This window comes from Eupeodes corollae, chromosome 2, assembly GCF_945859685.1.
Source record: "Eupeodes corollae chromosome 2, idEupCoro1.1, whole genome shotgun sequence".
NCBI lineage: Eukaryota > Metazoa > Arthropoda > Insecta > Diptera > Syrphidae > Eupeodes > Eupeodes corollae.
In genome coordinates this window covers 111,783,167-111,804,763 of record NC_079148.1, presented here as the reverse complement: position 1 = coordinate 111,804,763, position 21,597 = coordinate 111,783,167, and the positions used below count along the sequence as shown (strand labels likewise).

Genomic DNA, 21,597 nt, shown 5'->3' with positions numbered 1-21,597 from the left:
GCAAGTGTAAACAGTCAGACGTTGATTTTATACTTTTAAAAAGATAAATGTCACCAGCATGGGGCGGACGAATTTTGTATGATCAAAACCAAGTCATTTATAAATAAAATAAATAAAACTGGACCTAAATGGCTTCCCTCAGGGACGCCAGAATTTTCAACAAATTGATCCGAGTACTCATTACGAAATATAACACTATAAATTCTATTTTTTTATTACAATGACATCCAATTTAAGAAGTTGATATTAAAACCTTGGTTGTTTAATTTTAAAATTAATGTATTATGATACAACTTGTCAAAAGCTTTACTAAAATCAGTAAATACACAATTGACTTGTCCAAAAACGATGGTCTGTCTTAATACCCGTTTGCTGATGCGACTCATAACTATTTAAGTTCCAGAACTCCAATTTTGACATAAATGGACTTAAGTGAAACTTATTTTATGGGGAAGAAATAGTAGGACATAACACCTTAAGTCTCACTTAGGAGATTATGCTGTGTGATGACATTTCAGTAAATTGTTGTACCAAAAATTTAGTTATTTGTTCAAACTAAAATAAAATAATAAAATGAACTTTCAATTGGCCGATTTGCTGGAAGATGATGTGGAGGATCTTGAATTGATTGAAGTTGGTGTCCCCCGACAGGTTTACGATAGGATTGAGTACGTTTTTGGCCTTCTACAAAAGATTTCGTTTGACTAAAAAGATGACTAGCCATGTATTAGAACAAATCGGGAAGTATCTAGAACGGCCTTATAACAGGTTTGATACATGACTTTTATAACAAATCGTTAAAAAAAACTTTCCGTCTTCTAGAAATAATTCAATTGCACCCATAAACCAGCTATTGGTAGCTCTACAATTCTTTGCTACAGGCAATCATCTTTTAAGTATTGCTGATTTTAGAGGGATGCATGTTTCAACTGTTTCAAAAGTTGCCACAGGAATTGCAAAGCTGTTTAGGTAATATATTAAAATTTCATCTACATCATCATCGGCTGCCCTTCTTATTTCTGTTTCATATCCTTGGTAAAATTTTTCGAGTGTTTCAACGGTCATGCAGCATGCTGAATTCGAATGGGAATTAAAATTCGATGTTATTCTCTCCCAAGCTGTTTCTTTTTCCTTCAACGTAACTCCATCTGTTTTTTTATTTAAAATTATTGTTTTTTTCTTGAAAAGCACATTCTAAAAGTGTTTGGTTTTCTATGAGAGAAAAATTGCAATTTCTTTTCAGCCATTATTAATTAATTTTGAACAAACGCAAAACGTTTAACAATCTTTTCATACATTTACCGTTTATGAAAAATTGCACATATTTTTACACAATTTGATTTTTATTTGTTGACATTTTACATAAAAACGAAGTTAGCTACGTTTTATTTTATGTGTAACTTAGTAAAGTGAAACATAAAAAATTTCTGGCTACCAAAAATAATTTATGTTATACTAAGAATTTAAGCTGTACTTAGTTATGGCATATATTTAAGAAGAGTATCAGCAAACGCGCCTAAATTCTCTCCAATCTAGCTGGGTAGCTGTGTTTGAATTTTAAGTAGTGTCTTCAAAATGCCTAGGGTTGATTAGCACCAAACTATGACAACATAAAAGAAGACCTACGCGGGCTACCATAGTCTGTCTAAAGCCTCTATCCTTTGTCTATATAAATTATAGCATAGTTTGATACATATAAGCTTTTTACTGTAAATAAAGTTTAATACTAAACTATTACTCATCTCTGGAATATATACAAATTCATTATAAAAAAGCAATATTGTACGTATGTATGTGCTTCTTTAGAATTTGCTCAAAAGGAGAATTATGTTTACCATATTGCTTATTTCATTTTAAATATTAATCAAAGTTCAAACACACTTAGCGTATTACTTCAATAGACCTACATACTTTATAGATCATACCGCAGCAGCAGTGAAAAACATGACACTGACAACATTTTGGATTCATTCCAAATTCTTTGATTTTAACCCAAATATATGAACCCATATAATATTCAATTCCAATTGAAGTAAAGCAATAAATTCTATTAATATTATTTCATTATTCTTAAGGCTGAAAAAAGCACGTTTTATATTTCATCTATAAAAATAACAGTTTTGAAAAATGTATTTATGCGATATTCATTCAACCACGAAACTGCGTTTTTGGAATAATTTCTCTTTATCCAAATGAAGCGGAACTGCGTTTCCTGCAAGAATATGCACAAATTTTATTGTTTCAAGACTGAAGGGTATGCATTACTTTAAAAGAAATTTATAGGCGAATTATTACTTTTTTTCAATGTCACACCTGCCAGCGATCATGCGATTCCGAATTCAATTCAAACACCACATTTAAGAACCATGAAAGGTTATCCCCTTCTGCAGTACAATCGTTAAAACCTCTTTGACATCAAGGGTCTTTCCATAGTTAAACCAAATAAAAAAAAAAGTAAACAAAAAATATTTTCTGTCTGGTCGAGTTTCATTATTAAAACTATATTATATTTGCGCTTGATCAACTTTCCCTCTGATGCTCTAAATCTTATTTTGCAATGTGATCGCTTTCGATGGCGGCTTTGAATGATTGAAATTTCTCACCCTTTTCGAAAGCATATTATAATCCAACAATGCAGTTCGCATAGGAAAAAGCAAAGAGGGAACCTATGCACTTAAGATCGTGTTTGGCTGGGGTGTTTGTCGTTACATTTTAGATTTTACTCTAGAGCAGTCTTTTAATTCTGACACCCCTCAATGACGATAAAATCTTACTTTGTTTGGTCTTTATACCAAGGGATAGGCAATTCTTTGTAAACAAGGGTACAAACTAGGAACTTCCATCAATCAGTTCGAAAACGATTTAAAAATAAAGACCTGATGTTAGTAATATGTACAAAATATATGTAGGTATATAAAATTTGAACGGTGGGTAACCTATTCATGAATGAAAGTGGCAATTAATGGAAATTGTTGCAATTCAAAGGTTTATGGATGTTTAACATACAGCTTTTGTTACTTTGTTATGGTATGGGTGAATTTTAAATGGATTTCTTTTTCAATTCAACTTTAAAAGTGAAGGCCGTCTAGGGTAATTTTATTGATGACAGTATAAAAAGGCGGGGGCGGTTTCAAGCAAAAAAAAAGAAATAGGGACACACATTTTATAGTTGTTTATTTATACCTATTGTTCAGAAAAGAGACGAGTGGTCGCATTTGTTCCACTTGATGTGGCATGACACAAATTGTTGGCACGCTTAACAAATTGATTATAATTCTGCAGCGAATTTGATTGTAGAGAAAATGTTTATATGATTTATTTGGTTAAAAATTAAATGAAAATTAATTGGAAAGAATTTGTAAAAAGAACATTTTACAGCCTTACTTTTTTAGCAATAGTAAGTGAATTAACACATAACCAATTTCCTTGTTTACTTGGCGATTTCAACATTGGTGATATCGACTGGTGCTTCATGGAAGATCATATTTTAATACCTTTCAGTGCGAATAAAGATGTAGAAATCTTAGTAGTTCATTCCTTTTATCTATGGGACTGTTTCAAATTAATAAAGTTAAGAACAGTTTCAATAGAATGTTGGATTTAGTTTTTATTAACAATGATTAAAAGAATTCTTTAAAAATTTCTGATTTTTATCTTTTAAATAACTCTACTCATCATAAAGCTATTTCTCTCTCTTTTGAAAATTATAATTATGCTTCTGCCATTCTCAAAAAAACAAAAAAAAATAATTTTACAAAGGCAGATTTCACGGCATTAAATAATTTTTATAATACTATCAACTGGAAGGATTTATTGGAAGGCAAGTCTCTACTTGATATGTTTACAAGTTTAAAAAGTATTGTTAATGAAGCTATTGAATTTGTTTCTACCTTCCTACCTACCGTTTAAGCTTCCATGGTTTGACAAAAGGATACACAATTTAGAGAATGGTAAAAATAAGGCATTTAAGCGTTATAAAGTAACAAATTCTTCGGAAGATCGTGCAGTATTTTTTCAGTTAAGAAAAGAATTTGACTTTCTCAACAAGTTTTTGTACAGACATTATATTATAAATACTGAATCAAATATAAAACATAATTTGAAATCTTTTTGGATATTTCTGAACTCTTAAAGAAATTGTTCACCTTTTCCTCTATGTATGGAATACGATGACCTTACATCTAATGATATTCAGTCCTCATGTGACCTATTTGCTCGATTCTTTCAAACTTTATTTTGCTCTCAAGAATTTCTTGTCTCAAAAACAACATGGTTTTGTAAAGAGTAGATTAACGTGTACTAATTTAAGTCTATTTGCAAATTATTGTTATAATCAAGTTGAGGGTAGACAAGTTGATGTCCTGTATTCTGATTTTGTTAAAGCCTTTGACCGCTTCCATCATGGTCTTCTCCTACAAAAGCTTAAGACATTAGGATTGAATGCTTCATTTTTACAGTTTTTAGATTTATACCTTTCTGATAGAAAACAAGCTGTTAAAATAGATGATTGTGTTTCAAATCTTATAGACCTGGTGTCGGGTCTTCCACAAGGCAGTCATTTGGGTCCACTTCTTTTTATAATCTTTATTAATGATTTACCTTCTGTTTTTAAATTTTGTAACTGCTTGATGCACGCCGATGATGTGAAAGTTTTCACAGGAACATCTTCACTTGAAGATTGCTTAGTAATGCAATTCGATATAAATAATTTTCTAAATTGGTGCAACTACAATCATCTTCAGCTAAATTACTCGAATTGTAAAATTTTAGTGTACCTAAGTCTTCATCCCTTATTGACTTTGAATATAAATTCTATGGTGTTAGTCTTTTGAGAGTAATTGAAGTAAATGATCTTGGGGTGACTTTGATTCAAAGATTGACTTTAGATCCCATGTTGATTACATGGTATCGAAAGGTAATTCACTTTTAGGTTTCTTGAAGCGGAAGCGGCATTGATGTAAATGAATTAAAAAAATAAAACACGTTGCTATATATGTTCCAATATAAGATCGATGCGTCTACATTGGAGTACTTTCTGCTTAAATATCAACTACTTTTTAAATGAATTAGATGTTATTATTTTGGTAGAAACAAATATTAAAGATGAAGAGAATGGTTTTTTTGATGGATTTCAAATAGAAACATTAAATCGGAGTAGTAAAAAAAGAGGAGGTGGAATTATAATGTTTACTCGTAATAATATAATTCACGAAATCCAGTTCATAGACCTCCTGGTTTGAGTAAAGTCATTTATTGAAGAACTTTGTAATGATTTAAAAGAAATGAAGAATATATTGTTATGGGTGATATAAATACTGATGGTAAAAAATCTAAATTAAATATTAGCTATGAAAAAGATTATTTGGAGATGCTATCATCGTCGAGACTTTTGAACGTCATAACAAAGTGCACGAGAATTGATCCACGAAATAGAACTAAGTCCTTGATTGATCACATCTTAGTTAGTAAAATAGATAAAGCAATTTACACTGTGGTAATTGAAAACGAAACTACAGACCACTACCCAACATTATCACTAATACATTAAACCTGAAAGACACGCTGAAAAACAGATTATACAGATTATTATTAATACTCACATAAACAATTATAAATTAAACCAACTTATTTGGATTTCTCTTTTAAAAGAGGAAAATGCTGAAACAATGTATAATGCTTTCGCTTCTAAACTCAAAGATATATACATGAAATCAACAGTCACTACAAGAATTTCAAAAACAAGGAAAAACAACCCATGGATAATATCAGAACTCAAAAAATTAAGTATTGATGATACATTAACACAAAACTTTAAAACAGAATTTAAATCATTAGCGAAAAAGTTTGCTGGGTTTTTCTCATCACAAACAGCAAATATAATACACATGAATGTAATTTGAAAACATCCATACCCACAAATACTCATCAAGTATCCCGTTTGCTTTTTTTATTACACTGCAATTGTTGTTCGCGATAGGTCTCTGGAATCGGCCACAATGATAATGCAAAACTAATTCGATGCTGCTGTTCGATGGAGTCACGATAACGGAATGGTAATAAATGCTTCTAAGACAAAACTTATGCATATCCGAAGTCCACATGTTAAAAAAAAACCGACAAACAAATATATTTCTGGAATGATCTCAGTCCAATCACGCCCACAACATGCATTGAAGTTTTTGAACTCTATAGATATCTTGGAGTTGCTATTGATTGCCATTTCCTTTGGGACAAACATATAGACAAGCTACGTACTGATCTGAAGAAGAGTCTCTACGCACTTTCGCATTTAAAGTACCATGCTACTGAGGATGTTCTGAGGAAGTTTATTACGCACTGGTAGAGTCAATGCTGAGATATGGCATACTCGCTTGGGGAAACGCAGCACCAACACACATCAAGAAGCTTCAAAAACTTCAAAATTCAGCTCTAAGAATAATAGAACAAAATAACAGACAGGGTCTGTTTTTTTTTAATTATGAGTTCTTAAAGTCGAGCAAATTTTCAAGATGACCACAATACTAGAATATCATGGCAACAACCGCTTTATTCGCCGATTCAACATCACCTTAACACCAGACAAAGCGCACAGGGTGTACTTCACATACCACGGCACTACAACACATATGGAAAGGAACAGTTGGCATACGTTGCCCCAACAATCATAAATTCAATGCCTCAAGAAATTAAACAAATACAAAATTACAAAACAAGAAAAAAGCAATCAAAATATTTCTTTTTAAATAATATAATTAATAAAATCGTTTCAAATACAAAAAATGTTAACTGAATTATAAAATTTATATTGAAATGTTACTTTTATTAATATCTTAATTCTGAAAAAAGCTCACTCTATCTAACTATTTGAATATAATCATAAGTACAATCTTCTGCAAAAAAGCTCTATTTTTTTATCGAAATTCATCCGTCTGCCGTCTACTACCTTGTATTTTAAATTTTAACTACACAAAAAATATAAATTGTAGATATTTTTTAATCGAACAAGCATTTTCAAATTCAATATTTCATTACAAGGACCAAAGAACTAAACATATTTTATTGGCTTCTGCAACTAATGAAGTCTTAAACAAAATGTATCAATTCAATAAAATATGAAAATAAATAAAGACCACATATTATCAGATCTGATAAAAGCAATCATTTAAAACATAACTAAAAGCCTAACAAAATCCCGAAATGTATACACAGTGCTTCGTTTGCAGGAACTTTTAAAATTGCTTCCTTAAACCTCCTCCAAACTTCTTTTAATATCGGTAAACCACAATCCTCATTTCATATCAGCCGAAAACAAAAAAAAACACAAGAATATTGTATTCATTAGTATTTATATATTCCCCTAAAACATGCATCGTTCCAAACATTTTGGTACCACTCATCAGCCGGTACGTATAAACCAAAAGAAAATCAACAAAATATTCCCAAAAATTGATTCTCTCTAAACTCGAGTCTGACTGCAGACATATAATTATATGTAGGTAGTTAACTAGACTAGACTTATAGGCAGACAGTTGCTATTTTGCGATGTATTATAATTTACGACTCATACTCAAGCATACCACAGGCGTAGTGCTGGTAATAAAATGCCCATTAACTCAACGTTATCCGATTGAAGAACTAGGACACAAAAAAAAGACTACAACTCCTTCGAGAGACAGACGACAAGTAGAATAATAAATTTCAATCGAGAAAAGCTATTTATTTCCTTAGTAAATTAATTTAAGGACTGTCGACATAGCACCGAGCTATGCATGTACATGGAGAATATTTACTTCAACACAGGAACGGGTTTAGTTAAAAAGTTTTATTCTTATTTTTCTATTACAAACAACTAGTTTACTTAAATTACGAGAAAGAAAAGAAGTCACTGCTATGACCTCAATTGCTTCCGTTCCTTCTGCAGAACATTGCGAGAGTATTCTTCAGATTCCTCCGTCGCAGGCGCACCTGTGTCCACACCACTACCCAACAGCAATTCATCGAAACTGAAGAATTTAAACTCTCCCTTCTCACTGGGGGAACAATTTCTAAAAGAAATTGAAACACAATAATCCTTATCGAGCATGTGTTCTTCGAAAACCCACTTTCTGGCTGGAAACCCATTTACACATAGTCCAGTACTTGTGACGATCTTATCTGTTTCCAAGTCATCCTGAATAGAAAAACTAATTTTTTGCAAATCAACGGTGAGGCCAACGCCAATGTTCTTCACATAGCTCTCCTTCAGACACCAGTGTCGTATGAACGCTTTCAAACTGTCTTGCTCTGTGTTCTCGTCTTGCTTAATGTAGCGCCATTCGCTGTCTGAGAAGTTCCTCGTCATTATACGAAAGAAATTCGAGAGCGTCTGGCCGCCAGTGTATTCAATTTTCATCACATCAATACCTACTGCAAAGTCTGGTTTCTTGAGTGTATGTTGGGAATCATTTGCGTTATTGACATCCACCGTCACACCAGCCAAAACAACCATAGTGCCGTGATGGGAGACGTTGAAGCTGATTGGAGGTAAACCTACGTTCGGAAACTTGAGATAGGGTTTCCCTCGAACATCACGGTCGAATATTATTTCATTATATCTAAGGTTTGTGGTTTCACTGATGAATTTCCTCATTAACAAACGACCGACGAGAGATGATAGAAAATCATCAATAAAATGGAACTTCATGAGTCGTGTTTTTTCTTCTGCTTGTACGAACGAACATGCTGAAGTGAGTTGACTTAGAGATGGTGTAAAGTTTTTTAAATCTACTGCCCAACGATAGTACAAATATTTTACACTCATTTCTTAAGAATTTAATATGAATAAATTATAAGAAATTGTATTATTTTATACTTTGTTCTCTGCTCGTCGATTTATAACAAAACAAAATAGTGACAGTTCAACAATGTATGTCATATTCTGTGACAAGCGAAATGTTGGTGGTGCCAAAAACATTTTGTGAAATTGTAGTAGATTTTCATAGGCAGTGAAGTCATTTCAGGTAGGTACTTTAGTACTAAAAAAGCACTGTTTAATACAAATTTGATATGACACAAAGGTGGAGTTTTAACTGTCGGCAAGGTGCTGGTATATAATGAAAAATGCTTTGGTACAGTGTTGGCCAAGAAAAAAGCAACTTTTATTGCCTCGATTATTAAGAAATTAAAAAACAAATTTAGTATTCAACTGTCCCATATTTTTGTTTTTAATAAAAATAGAACAATTAGTACAATTCGTTCAATATTAGGCTGGTCAAAGCAAAAGCAACTTTTAAAAATACATTTATTTTTTGTTTAGACTTATTAAAATATTGCTAGTATTTTTTAGCAAACCCCTTGTTTTTAATCACTTCAGCACATCTTTGAGGCATCATGGAGTCAAATAAATTGTTATTATGATGTTTGTGATACTTTTCCAAGCCATTTTAATTTGATCAAGCAAATAAATTTGTATTTTTGCAATTAATCCTTACAATTCGTTGATCTACAATATTTCCTATAGATTTTCTATGGGGTGGAGATCTGGGTCCTGTGCTGGCCATTGTAATAATCTGGTTTTCTTGAAACCGCATTTTAACCGTATTGGACGTGTGATTTTGATCTAAATATGCAAAGCGTGTGGCAGCTATACGTTTTGCAAAATATCACGGTACATAAAACGTTAAACTATTACCTTACCTCCTCCGTATTTCACACTAGCTTAATGTAACGTGGATTTAGTGCATTTTTAGCTGGTCTACAAACGCGGCGGAAAACATAAGAACCCTTGAAATTTTATTTAGCCTCGTCCGAAAAGAGTACGTTCCTCTATTTTCTAACGGTCCAGTTGATGTGGTCATGAGCAAATTTGAATCTCGCAAGCTTATTTGTGGTTCAAATATGAGGTTTTTTTACAGCTTTAAAAAATTTGAATCCACCACCAACAGCTTGTCTCCGAATTATTCTCTCGCTTACGTTTAAGTCGAATTGGGTTCTTATTTCTCAAGATGCAATAAGTGTCTTTTTTAATTGATTTTATCATCTCGTTTTGTTATTTTTCTTGGTCTGCCATCTCGATGAACCCTTTGGAATAACTTTTTGGATTTGTAAAATTTTACTAATCGGCAAACCACTGATTTTGGAATGGAATATTTTTTCAATATTTTAATTTGACTCATTCCACTTTTATTTCGTTAGAGTATTTGTTTCCTGCCATTTTACTAAAAGTTAGCTAAGAACACTAATTAGCTTGCCCGTGAACTGGATAGCACCTAATAAATATATTCAACTGCACCTGTTTGCTGAGATACAGATTTTGTAGTTAGCGGACTAACTTTGCTTTATTAATAAAAAAAGGTTTACTGCCCTACAAAAGTCGTATTTAATAAATCGTTTTGAAAACTATTTGCTCTTGTGGTCTATTCAGAAATAAATACATAATGTATTACATCTTAAAAAAAATTAACATGATTAGTTAAAGTTATTAGTTTTTGAATGACAAAGATGAATGTATGTAGTTTTAAATTTACAAAAATCATTGATGGAATTTTAAAGAAGACAATATTTAAATACGGAATAACAAATAATAACATCTGGTATATGATAGTAACGGAATTCAAGGCATTAAGTATAAATAACCGAAATTGTCCAGATGTTCTTAATCAAAGCCTTTTCGTTAGTGTTTCCTGAAGCTGAAACTGACGAAATATGTCCCTTGGCCGAGTTTTGTTTTATCGGACTATTAGCGATTCGATCGCAAATCAAGGTTTGTCTAACAACTTTTGTCTTGTTTTTTAAATGTTCTTTCTTTTTTTCCGGTGCTTATGTTTTTATTGGAAGATCTTGGAACCACACTAATGATTTTATTTACACTAAAAGTTCTTATTTGAATTACTCGAAAATCTACCAAATAAACCCGTTTATTGATTTCAGACTGCCAAATACCTCCCTTCTTAAAAGCTTTATTCGAAACCGACAAGAAACGACAATAATTTTGTTTTTGTTTGTACTATTACAAACTTGTAAAAAGTTTGATAGCTCCCCAGAAAAATGCGAACAAAAATATACATAATGTTCCCAAAGCGAGCATTTTAATAATTTTTTCAAACTTAATGGCAAAGCCCAAACATTATAATGGAATAAAAATTCGAATAGACAAATATGACTGTGTTATTTTTAGCTTTGAATATTAAATTTGATTTACAATCTACTTCACAAAAGAAAAAAAACATTATTTTGGGAGATTTGCATTAAAAAAAAAACTTTTAGGAATACTTTTTCCGTCAGCTAAAATATAAAACAGGATTATGAAATTTAAAAAACAGGATTATTATATTAAATGCGTTCAATCTTAGACAGATAGAGTATGCGGATAGCTTTTTGTTAGTGCTTTAAGTGTAAAAGAACAGCTGATCGAAAACAGCTGGTAAAAAGGAATCCAAAGGTTTCCAAGAATTTCCAGTAAATGGGGGTGTCTGACAGAACAGCTGATCGAATTATGGTTCAAATTTGTATATTTAGTAAAAATCCAGTGATTTATTAAAATTTTCCATTGAAATTTTGTTTTACAATAATTTTTGCACCTCGAAATCTCAATATTTGTCTGCTTTTTGTAAACAGCTGAAAGCAGTTTTTAAGAGCTTGTGCTTTGACACTAATTTACTTGATATATTTTTGAGATCGAACGAAACAATCTTGTTTCATTTGCACTAAGATACAAAATATTTTGACTCCCACCCTTTATTTAAACCCCGCGTAATACTGAGAACTTGAAGAACGCAAAAACTATTTGGATATGTATCAATGTCCATATGAATACTTATGGTTTTAAAACTACATAAATAAAAGGGAGGAAGCTAAAAATTGGATCATGATATAATCACGAACAAGTTTTAAACATTATGAAATTATTGCTTTAATTCAGCTGAAAGATTTGTCTCTTATGAATTAACAATGGCATTATTCTTCTTATCAACATACATTTGTTTTTAAGTTCAATAAAAAAAATAGATTTCAATAACTTATTCTATTTTTATTTTCTCTTGTATTTTATTTTAATTCCATTGTTTTAAAAATACGCCGCAGTTCAAAATTTCAAGTTTTATTGAGAAAAAAAGGAAATTATTAATATTTTTTCAAATTTCGACTGCCACATTCAAAGTGAAATATTTAAATTTGAAAAGTGCCTTTTTCCATTCTTCATTTGAAGGAAAAATATACATTAAATGTACAATGCACTCAAGTCGCAAGTCAGCCACCATCTACAATCTACATATCTACTTATTACTTCACACCTCTAGCCAATGCCATAAATAAAATCATCATCAATATGGCACGTTAAATTGGGTGCACACTAAGTTCGAGTATTTTCATACCCATCATAATGTGTGATGTGTGGTTTAAATAAAATTAAAATAAATCAATGGTTTTTTTTAGTGTGGGGGATCATTTTAATAGCACTTAATTATAATTTTGAATAAAATAAAATTTGAAAATGCGAACAAAAAAGTATTAATAAAATAAAACCATAAAATTTAGAAAGACGTTTGTAATAATTCGTTAATATTTTGAAGAAGAAGGTTGCTACATATATTTCTTTCATTTTTAAAGGAAAGTTTGACATTTTTAACCATAACCTTCTACAGAACATGTTTTATTTAAGTGCGATTTGTGTTGTTGACAGTTACTTGAAAAATGCATCTCGGATTTACTCGTGAACATTTTTGTGCGATTATTTTTCATAACTTTCGACGTGGATTATCAAGACAAGAGTGCAGGGATGAACTTAATTCTTTATAAAGCTATAAAACACCATCCTATAGAACTGTAAAAAACTGGTATAACGAATTCAATTATGGGCGTCGTTCGCTCCAGGATGAATTCCGTGAAGGTCGTCCAAAATCGGTTGTTGTGCCATAAAATATCGATGCTGTGCATGATCGACATGTTACATATCTTAAGATAGAGTCATCTTTGGGCTTTAGTATGGCTAGAATCAATAAGATATTACATGAACATTTGGCCGTGAAAAAGATTAGTTCGAGTTGGATCCCGCATAATCTGACAAACGCTCAAAAGAAGGCTCGTGTCGATTGGTGCAAGGAAATGGTAAAACAAATAAGGTCAAGGTGCATCAAAGGCTGTGTATAATAATATACACAGGTGACGAATCATGGATCTATACGTATTAGCCCGAAACAAAACAGCAATCGACTGTATGGGTCTTCCAAGATGAGCCAAATCCAACAAAAGTTGTTAGCGGAAGAAGCACATCGAAGGAAATGGTTGCCTGTTTCTTCACGTGGCGACAGTACCGTTAGAGCAACGCAAGTCGGTCAATTCTGAATGGTATATTGCTATTCATGGAGAATATTTTGAAAAAACAATAAAACCAATTTTAATCGAAATTCTTTATTTTTTTCATTATTAGGCCAGAAATATAAGTAGCAACCCTCGTACAAACGAAAATAGTAGAAAACTATATTTTAATGTTGTTTATAGTAAAAAGGCTTTAGACAAGGTGATGCGCTGTCATGCGATTTCTTTAACATCGTCCTTGAAATAATAGTACAGAGCTCCTGCGTCAACACTATCTTTTAAAAGTCTGTCCAATTACTAGCATATGCTAATGACATTGAAATAAGTGATAGAACTCCGCGTTATATCAATGGGGCGCCAAAATTGGGGTTAACGGTTAATGAAGAAAGGACATACTAGGAAGACACGTCTCGGTCAAAACTTGACCATCGACAGACGTAACTTTAAGGTAGTAATGGACTTCGTCTACCTGGGCTCCGCTATGAACTAAACTACAACAGCGCTGAGATCAAACGAAGGATTATCCTTGCTAACCGCTGTTTCTTTGGGCTTAGAAAGCAATTGAGTAGCAAAGCCCTCTCTCGAGTGACCAAAGTGTAGCTATATAAGACCCTCATCATTCCCGTTCTTTTATATAGAAGAATGACTATGACAAAAGCGGATAAAAACACCTTTGGGTCGTTTCGAAAGCAAAGTTCTTCGTGTGATCTACGGTCCTGTAAGCATAGAAGCTGAGTGGAGGAGAAGATGGAGCAACGAGCTGTACGGGCTGTGCAATGACGTAGACTTAGCCGGAAGGGTAAAATTGCGACAACTGAGATCGCTGGGTCATGTAGAGGGCATGGAAACCAATGCTCCGGCCCGTAGTGTCTTCTAATCCATACCTACAGGACAGCGCAGTAGACGAAGACCGCGGATCAGGTGGCGTGCACAAGTGGAACAAGTGACTTCATCCAACTAGGAGCGCGAAATTGGAGACATTTAGCTAGGGTCCGAACTAGATGGAAAAGTTTGTTGGGTGAGGCACTAGTTTACACGACTGTAGCGCCACCTTAAGTAAGTTGTAGTAAAAAGTTTTTTATCAAGTCTGTTTGACAAATAAATAAAGGGTGATTTTTTAGCTATTATCTTTTTGGGAACACTGGTTTATTTATTTATTTTTTTATTCATTAATGGATACATAATCTGTTGAATACAATTAAATTATAATTTATCATTATACATCATTAAAAAAGTTTAAAGCAATACTCTTAAATATATCCATATTCATTTGAAAGTCCACTTCACTATGAATTAAATTAAAAAGAGATAAATTACGAGTTATGGGTTCATGAAGTCCATAGTTCGTACTGTGAATCAAAAGGAGAACGTCCCTATTTCTTAGATGTCTTTCGGGAACATAAAAAGACATAAGTAGTTAGTCCGAAAATTTTATTTTACCATTTAGTATGTAATATAAAAAGAACCCCAAGGGTTTCTCTACGGTTTTTAAAGATTTTAAATCTTCTTTGAATATTTTCGATCCTGTCTGATAAAAAGGAGACCAAATAACACAACAGTATTCCAGTATGGGTAATATTAAAGATATGTAAATCGTTTTCAGAGTATAACTATCTTTAAATACCCCCGTGTTGCGTTTTAAAAAACCTAGCAACGAATTAACTTTTGAAATAATAAAATGTATGTGTTCAGAAAAAGAAAACTTAGAGTCAAAAATCACACCAAGTTCCTTTATTTCACTCACGGTTGAAAGACTTTCAAAACTTCAAACAGCTGACGCATGTTTCGTGTTTTGTTTCACTGTCAAACATCTTCAGTTTGGTCTATAATTTAACCATGAATCGTCTTACAAACGAACAGCGCTTGCAAATTTCGCACCAAATTTACAGTGTTGGACATTAAACCACCAATACGCTTACGTAGAGTTCGAACCGAAGAAAATATCACAGCTGTATCGGCCAGTGTTAATGATGACCATCAATTATCGATTGGCCGCCGCGCCGTTCGCAGCAATTCGGCATCTGTTACGCAACAACGTGGATAATTTTGCGGAAGGATTTAGGTGTGATGCCTTTCAAAATGCAGCTGGTGCAAGAATTGAAGCCGAACGCCCTACTGCAACGTACAATTTTTTGTGGGCTCTTGTAAAGTTGACCGAAGATTCACTTTTTTATCGAAAAATTGGGTTCAGTGACGAAGCTCCACAGGTACGTAAACAAGTAGTATTGTCGATTTTTGAGTGAATATCAGCCAGAAGCATTGCAAGAGCTACCAATGCATCCAATTTCGTTCAGTTTCTGGGCTGCTGGCATCATTGGACCGTACTTCTTCAAAGATGATGCAAATCGTAACCTAACTGTGAATGGTGAGCGCTACCGTGAGATGATATCCAACTTTTTTTTGCCCAAAATGCAAGAGCTTGACTAGCATGACATGTGGTTTCAACAAGACGGTGCCACATGCCACACAGCATGCACAACAATGGACTTATTGAGAGGCGAGTTCGGTGAACATTTTATTTTACGTTCGGGACCGGTCAATTGGCCGCCTAGATCGTGCGATTTAACGCCCTTATACTATTTTTTGTGGGGCTATGTTAAAGCTCATGTCTATATCAGACAAGCCCGCTTCAATTGACGCATTGAAAGACAACATTGACGCATTTATTCGTGAGATACCGGCCGAAATGTTGAAAAGCGTATCCCAAAATTGGACTAAGCGGATGGACCATTTGAGGCGCAGTCAAGAACAACATTTGCATGGAATAATATTCAAACGTTAATTTATATGGACAGTACTATGGATTTAAATAAAGATTTCATGTTTTTTTCTGAATATTATATGTTTTTTTTTAAACATTCCTATAGCTTTTAAAAAATCACCCTTTATAAAGACCGTTTGAAAATCTGAAATTAAAAACCTATCGGGTGCAGTTCTAATACGGAATTTGAATTCAAGACATCGTTGTTTAACGACTTATTGACACAGACAAATACGTATCTATAATAAATATGACTATTTTTTGGATGATTTGGTGAACTTTAACGAACATTTAAACAATTACGGATTTTAAAAAATTTCTATTAATGGAAAACTCGAAAAAAAAAATAAAGAAAAATATTGAATTTATATTTTTTAGTAGCGTTAAATTGTTGAGGAAAAATAAGAGACCGCAGACTTTGAAGTTTTGTTTGTATTTTTCTATTATAAATCGCATTATCGTCGGTAGACATAATTTTTTGTTCCAGTTCATAAGAAAACAAAAAGCAAAAAACTCTCAAACACACAATAGTATAAAAAGTAGAAAAAATTAAAATTTAACAACAGCCTAACGCCGATGTTTACGTTTAAAACATTCGAACAAGCCAAGTTTTATTTTATTTTTAAATCTCAACATTCTAACACATTCAACAATCAAACTCACAAAATCAAACAGAACTGACTTTAAAGTAAGAAACAAAAATTCCATTTCTAAAACTTACCGTTTAATCTGGCTTTATTGGGACCACGATCCTGGAGTGAAGAGGTAGCTGTTAGAACGGCTTTTTCGATCAGCGGCGCGTTACATTCATAATCGGAAAAATAATCATTATACGCATCTGAAAAACAAAAAAAAACACAAAACAAACAATTATTAAACAATTAAAACCTCAATTTACTCATGTGTAAGATTTTTTTAAATGATTAAATTATTAACAAAGAAGCAAAGAAAAATAATGTAAGAACCAGGACAAAAGATAAATCACAGAACCAAGAGAGACCATGTTTAATATTTGGGTCGTTGTTGAGTGCAAGTGGAAACCATGTAAGTATTTATGTGGAACTATACACAATAACGGTGCGAATTATTTCTTCGTATTTTTGCTTTTTTTTAAGTGAAAGAGTTCCTTGAAAAACCACACGATAGGTAAAATACCATATACATATATACCAAGAATCTTTTCTTTACTTTATTCTTTGCAGGCCTACCTACAAAAACAATATATAAGCCAAGATTGAACAAAACAAAATCTACAAGATTTAATGAGCTTAGAAACTTACTTCAAGCAGCAAGATTGACTATAGAAGTGCACTCATAGAGAAAACTAAACAAAGCAAATAAAAGGAATTCGCATTGGGTATTTTATTTTATTTTTTCCAATACGAACCATAGTCTATAAATACTTACCATAAGTTAATAGAAGGGTGCATTTGTATGTGGTTTAAATTTAAAAAAAAGTATATATCCATATAGTACATAGGAACGTTTGTATCGGCTATTCGTTGTAAATAATATTAACCAAACAATGTGGTTGTGAGTGACATTTTGTCCCCAAGGAAGAACCTCATGCTTGTTATAATGTCTGTATTTCCATATCAACTATTTCATTTCGTCGCTTTGGAAAAACTTATCCGGATAGTTTCTTTGAACTGTAAGTAAGCAATAGGAGCAAGACATGAAGTTGTCTAAGCTCTTGTAGTCTAATTCTGCCTGCATGTGGGTTTTCAAGTTTATTTTTATTATTTTTGCATATCTAGGTACTGGTAATGGGGTCTTTATACTATAAACATCAAGGGGTAAGTTTGTAAGTATGGAAAACATAGTTTTTACTTTAATCTTTGTTTCAATTGTAGGTAAGTTTCCAACAAGAGTTGAATGAGAACATCGCGTGACAAAAATAAATATAATAATTTTCCGTTGAAAAAATATTTGACACAAATTTATGTTTTGTTTCTATGGTTCTTGGGATACAATATACAATAATAAGTCATATAGCTCCTCCATGTTTCAACTTTTCGGTGAGCTTGTTCTGCAAAATTGACTGAAGGTGAGCAAAAGCCAAAAGTCAAAACATTTTTCCTATTATTTTATATTAAAATTCGACTGTGGTCAGGATTTTAAAGAAATATGTTTTAAATCGTTGATCGGTAAATTTAAATTACGATTGGAAAATTGACCAAATGGATTGTTTGTCATTGAAGAAATGATCGAGGTCAAAAAATCACTCATCAATCGTAGCTTTTTGGAGCAAGTGATTGGGCAGGTTCAGAAGACATAATGGCTGAATCACAAACACGCTTCAGCTTCGGCTTCACCTGACGTTTACGAGTTCAACCATAGGAATTCAATGCATGCTATCACAATGGAGCTTCGAATTCAATTCAATTATATTTATTGAGTCTTTTTTTTTACATTTAATACATTTGTAAACTTAAAACTAAGAAGAAAATAAAAGTAAATATTTAGCTGACTTAGACTTGGTCTTGCTTAACTTAAGATACTATTATAATGAAAAAGAGGAACTAAAACACGTTTCTTTTTGTACTGGTGTTAAAAAGCGAGTTACTTAAGGTAGTAGTGTTGCTCAGGCACTTATTCATTTTGTACATTGGACTTAAAACTAGATAAAAACTTAAAACTAGGAAACAAAAGGGGAGTATCAGTCAAACCGACCAGAGAGAAATTCTTCCACAAGGGACGATTCAACTGACACCACAAATCTTCATTCTTAGATTTTATTAATATTTTAAGAAGTAGATACAGACTTAGTTTTTAATATTACATTTGTATATATACATGTACATATCATTTGTGATTTTTGTTTATATTTTCTTAATTACATTTTGGTATGAACTTAACTTATAATGAATAATTCAATTTTTTTTAAATTTATATTTAATATGTAGGATATGTATATTACTTTTGGTAAATATAATTAGAAATTATATTTCTATTTATGTTTCTGTTTCTGTGCCGCCTGGAGTCACAATGGAGCTTCGACCTCACGTTTCTTTTGACAATCGTAAGGAAAATAACGTAATGTAACGTAATGTGACTCCAAACGGAAGCTCTAGTTCAATTATCTGAACGTTTGCTTTGTCTGACAGCTCAACAGCTGTAAAAAAATGTCAACAAACAAAATATTTGCTCTTTGGAGGGATGAAATAACAGAAATGTCATTCAAAGCAACCTCGAAACAGGCCCACCGTAACGTAGACAAGCCGAAGCTGAAGCGTGTTTGTGATTCAGCCATAAGGTTTTTCAGTTCAGAGTAGAGCCTGAACTGTCAAATACAAAATTGTGTTTTATTTTTATCTCTGAACGCTCGGAGCTTCAAATTTGTGATTCGTGTTTCGTTGGGATGAGCTTAAAATAAAATAACTGAGCAGACCGAGTTGATTGCTGAACACAAGCAGTGAAATTGAAGAAAAATAAAATCAAACAATTAAATGGCGCAACAAAATATTAAGTGCAGAAATGAAATGGATAAGAAATACGGCTGTCTTTATTCAAAAAACAAATCAAATTTTCATTCAACTGATAGCTGTTCTTTATTATTCTTTGATTTATTTACTGTCGGCACTTCATTTAATGATTCTTTAAAAGGGTTTCTTGTCAAACCTGATGGACTTGTAGCTTGCCTGAGGAGTGTTTTGTAGACAATAATTTTGATAATAGTTTTTGTACTATGAACTTAAAGAAGAGGCTTGTGAAGTAAAGTTCTGAATTTGAAATTCATGATATTTGACTAAAGTTGACTACAAACAGGGACTTCATTTGTTGTCTGAATCTGTCCATTAATGAAATTTTCATTGGGACATTTAGATTTCCATTATTCGTGGCGAAGCATTTCAAAAAATGTTTCATCACAAAAAATAGACCAATAAATTATTTTGTTACTGAAAGCTATTTTCCAATCGAAATGTTCACAGGAAATCTAAATCATACCTCCGGGTAACGAAATTCGTAGCTACGTTTTAGTATCTTTTGGGTTATTAGAAACTTATCACCCAAGTGAGTGCTGTGTATACCAAAGAGTAAGATTTTTGAAAAAATATGTTTGCTGAAATGTGCTGGAAGTTTGCACGAATAGTTGGTGAGACTACTCAACATTCTACACACTAGTCTGAGGGGAAATCTTCAACCATCCTCACCATTATCAGTCTACTGTTTGAGCTTTGGAGAAGGTTGAAAAATTCATATACGTTGGCTACGTTAACAAACCAAATTGACACATTTGGTGTCCGGATTGAAGCAGTAAATTCAAAAATTTCCATAATAATCAATAAGTTTTTGACGTGACAAAAACTCAGATTAAGCCGAGGCAGCCACTTGAACGAAATTGTGTTCTGTAATATATGAGAATGTTAGCTGAAAGAGCTAATAATACTTTTCATTTTAAGAAAAGATTTTTGATATTAAAGGGACAGGTTATAAACGATTTAAGGTACTTGAAGTTAAGGCAAAAACATCGTCTTTGAATTAAAGAACTTTTTTGGACAAAATACTGAAAATTGATTATTTTATCGGAACAGTAGGTACTTTTGTTTAAAGTAGTACCCTTGTCCTGATGGTTCATTCGTTGGTCTGTCATACTAGAGGTCTTGGGTTCAATCTCTGCTTGTGCCAACTAAAGTTTTTTTCATTGACGCACCACACAATCAATGTCGAATACAAAAATATGATCTACTTGATATTTGATGCAGTAGACTTTACTTGATCTTAAGGAGATATTTCAAGCAAGAAAAATACTTTTTTCATTATTATTTTTCAAAGTAAGGCTAAAATAACAAATTTTGATTGTCCTATTGATTTCTGCCCATTTCAAAATTTCCACGAAAGCGGAATATAACCTCAAATTCACAACCAAAGTTGTAAGGCATGGGGGAGCAAGCATAATGGTTTGGGCATCTATTTCATACAATGAAGTTGGGCCTATACATTGGATAAAGACAGTTATGGATCAACATGTTTGTGTTGACATTCTCCAAAATGTTATGCTCCCTTATGCTTTTGTTGTTCTTACAACAGGATAACGACCCAAACATACCAGCAAAGAGGCACATAAATGGTTTGCGGAGAACTTAATTAATGTAATGGAATGGCCAGCGCAATCGCCTGTCCTAAACCCCATTAAAAATGTATGGACTGACGTGAAGAAATCTGTCTCCCAAATTAAACCAACGAGCAATCAGTCACTCTGGGATGCAATTAAGATGTCTTGGGGGAGTATTTCAGTCCAAAGGTGCCAAGGCTAGATCAATTTCATGACCGGGAGATGTGATAACGGCTTCACAAGCCAACAAAGTATTTAGTATTTTAGTACTTATTTATTTTCTTGATTAGCTTACACTTTATGATACAATCTTATTTATAGAGTAGCTTGTAAAATGTACAGTAGCTACGTACATAATTGATTTTAATTCAAGTTTTACATATTTTAACAAATATAACTTAATCTATGCATTATTAAAGTAAAGTTTAAGTTCCTTTAACATTTGTTTCGTGTTATTAATACTTTTTATTTCTCGCGGCAATGAATT

General features: G+C 32.5%; 2 protein-coding genes across 3 annotated transcripts in view; both read right to left on the bottom strand.

Moving 5' to 3' along the window:
• The window catches only part of LOC129944338 (neurexin-4), a 55,239-nt gene that overhangs the window by 14,832 nt on the left and 18,810 nt on the right, over positions 1 to 21,597 (bottom strand). For both annotated transcript variants that reach the window (XM_056053696.1, XM_056053697.1), the window contains exon 2: positions 16,776 to 16,892. In XM_056053696.1, coding sequence (XP_055909671.1) covers positions 16,776 to 16,892 — 117 coding nt within the window. The remainder of the gene's footprint in view (positions 1 to 16,775; positions 16,893 to 21,597) is intronic.
• Positions 7,808 to 8,915, bottom strand: LOC129944339 (L-aminoadipate-semialdehyde dehydrogenase-phosphopantetheinyl transferase). Its single transcript, XM_056053698.1, has one exon. It carries the CDS (start codon positions 8,798 to 8,800, stop codon positions 7,889 to 7,891), a length of 912 nt encoding a protein of 303 aa, XP_055909673.1. The 5' UTR covers positions 8,801 to 8,915; the 3' UTR covers positions 7,808 to 7,888.

Coding starts and splice junctions, on each gene's coding strand:
- LOC129944339 (XM_056053698.1), bottom strand. CDS start 8,800: ATGAGTGTAAAATATTTGTACTATCGTTGGGCAGTAGATTTAAAAAAC.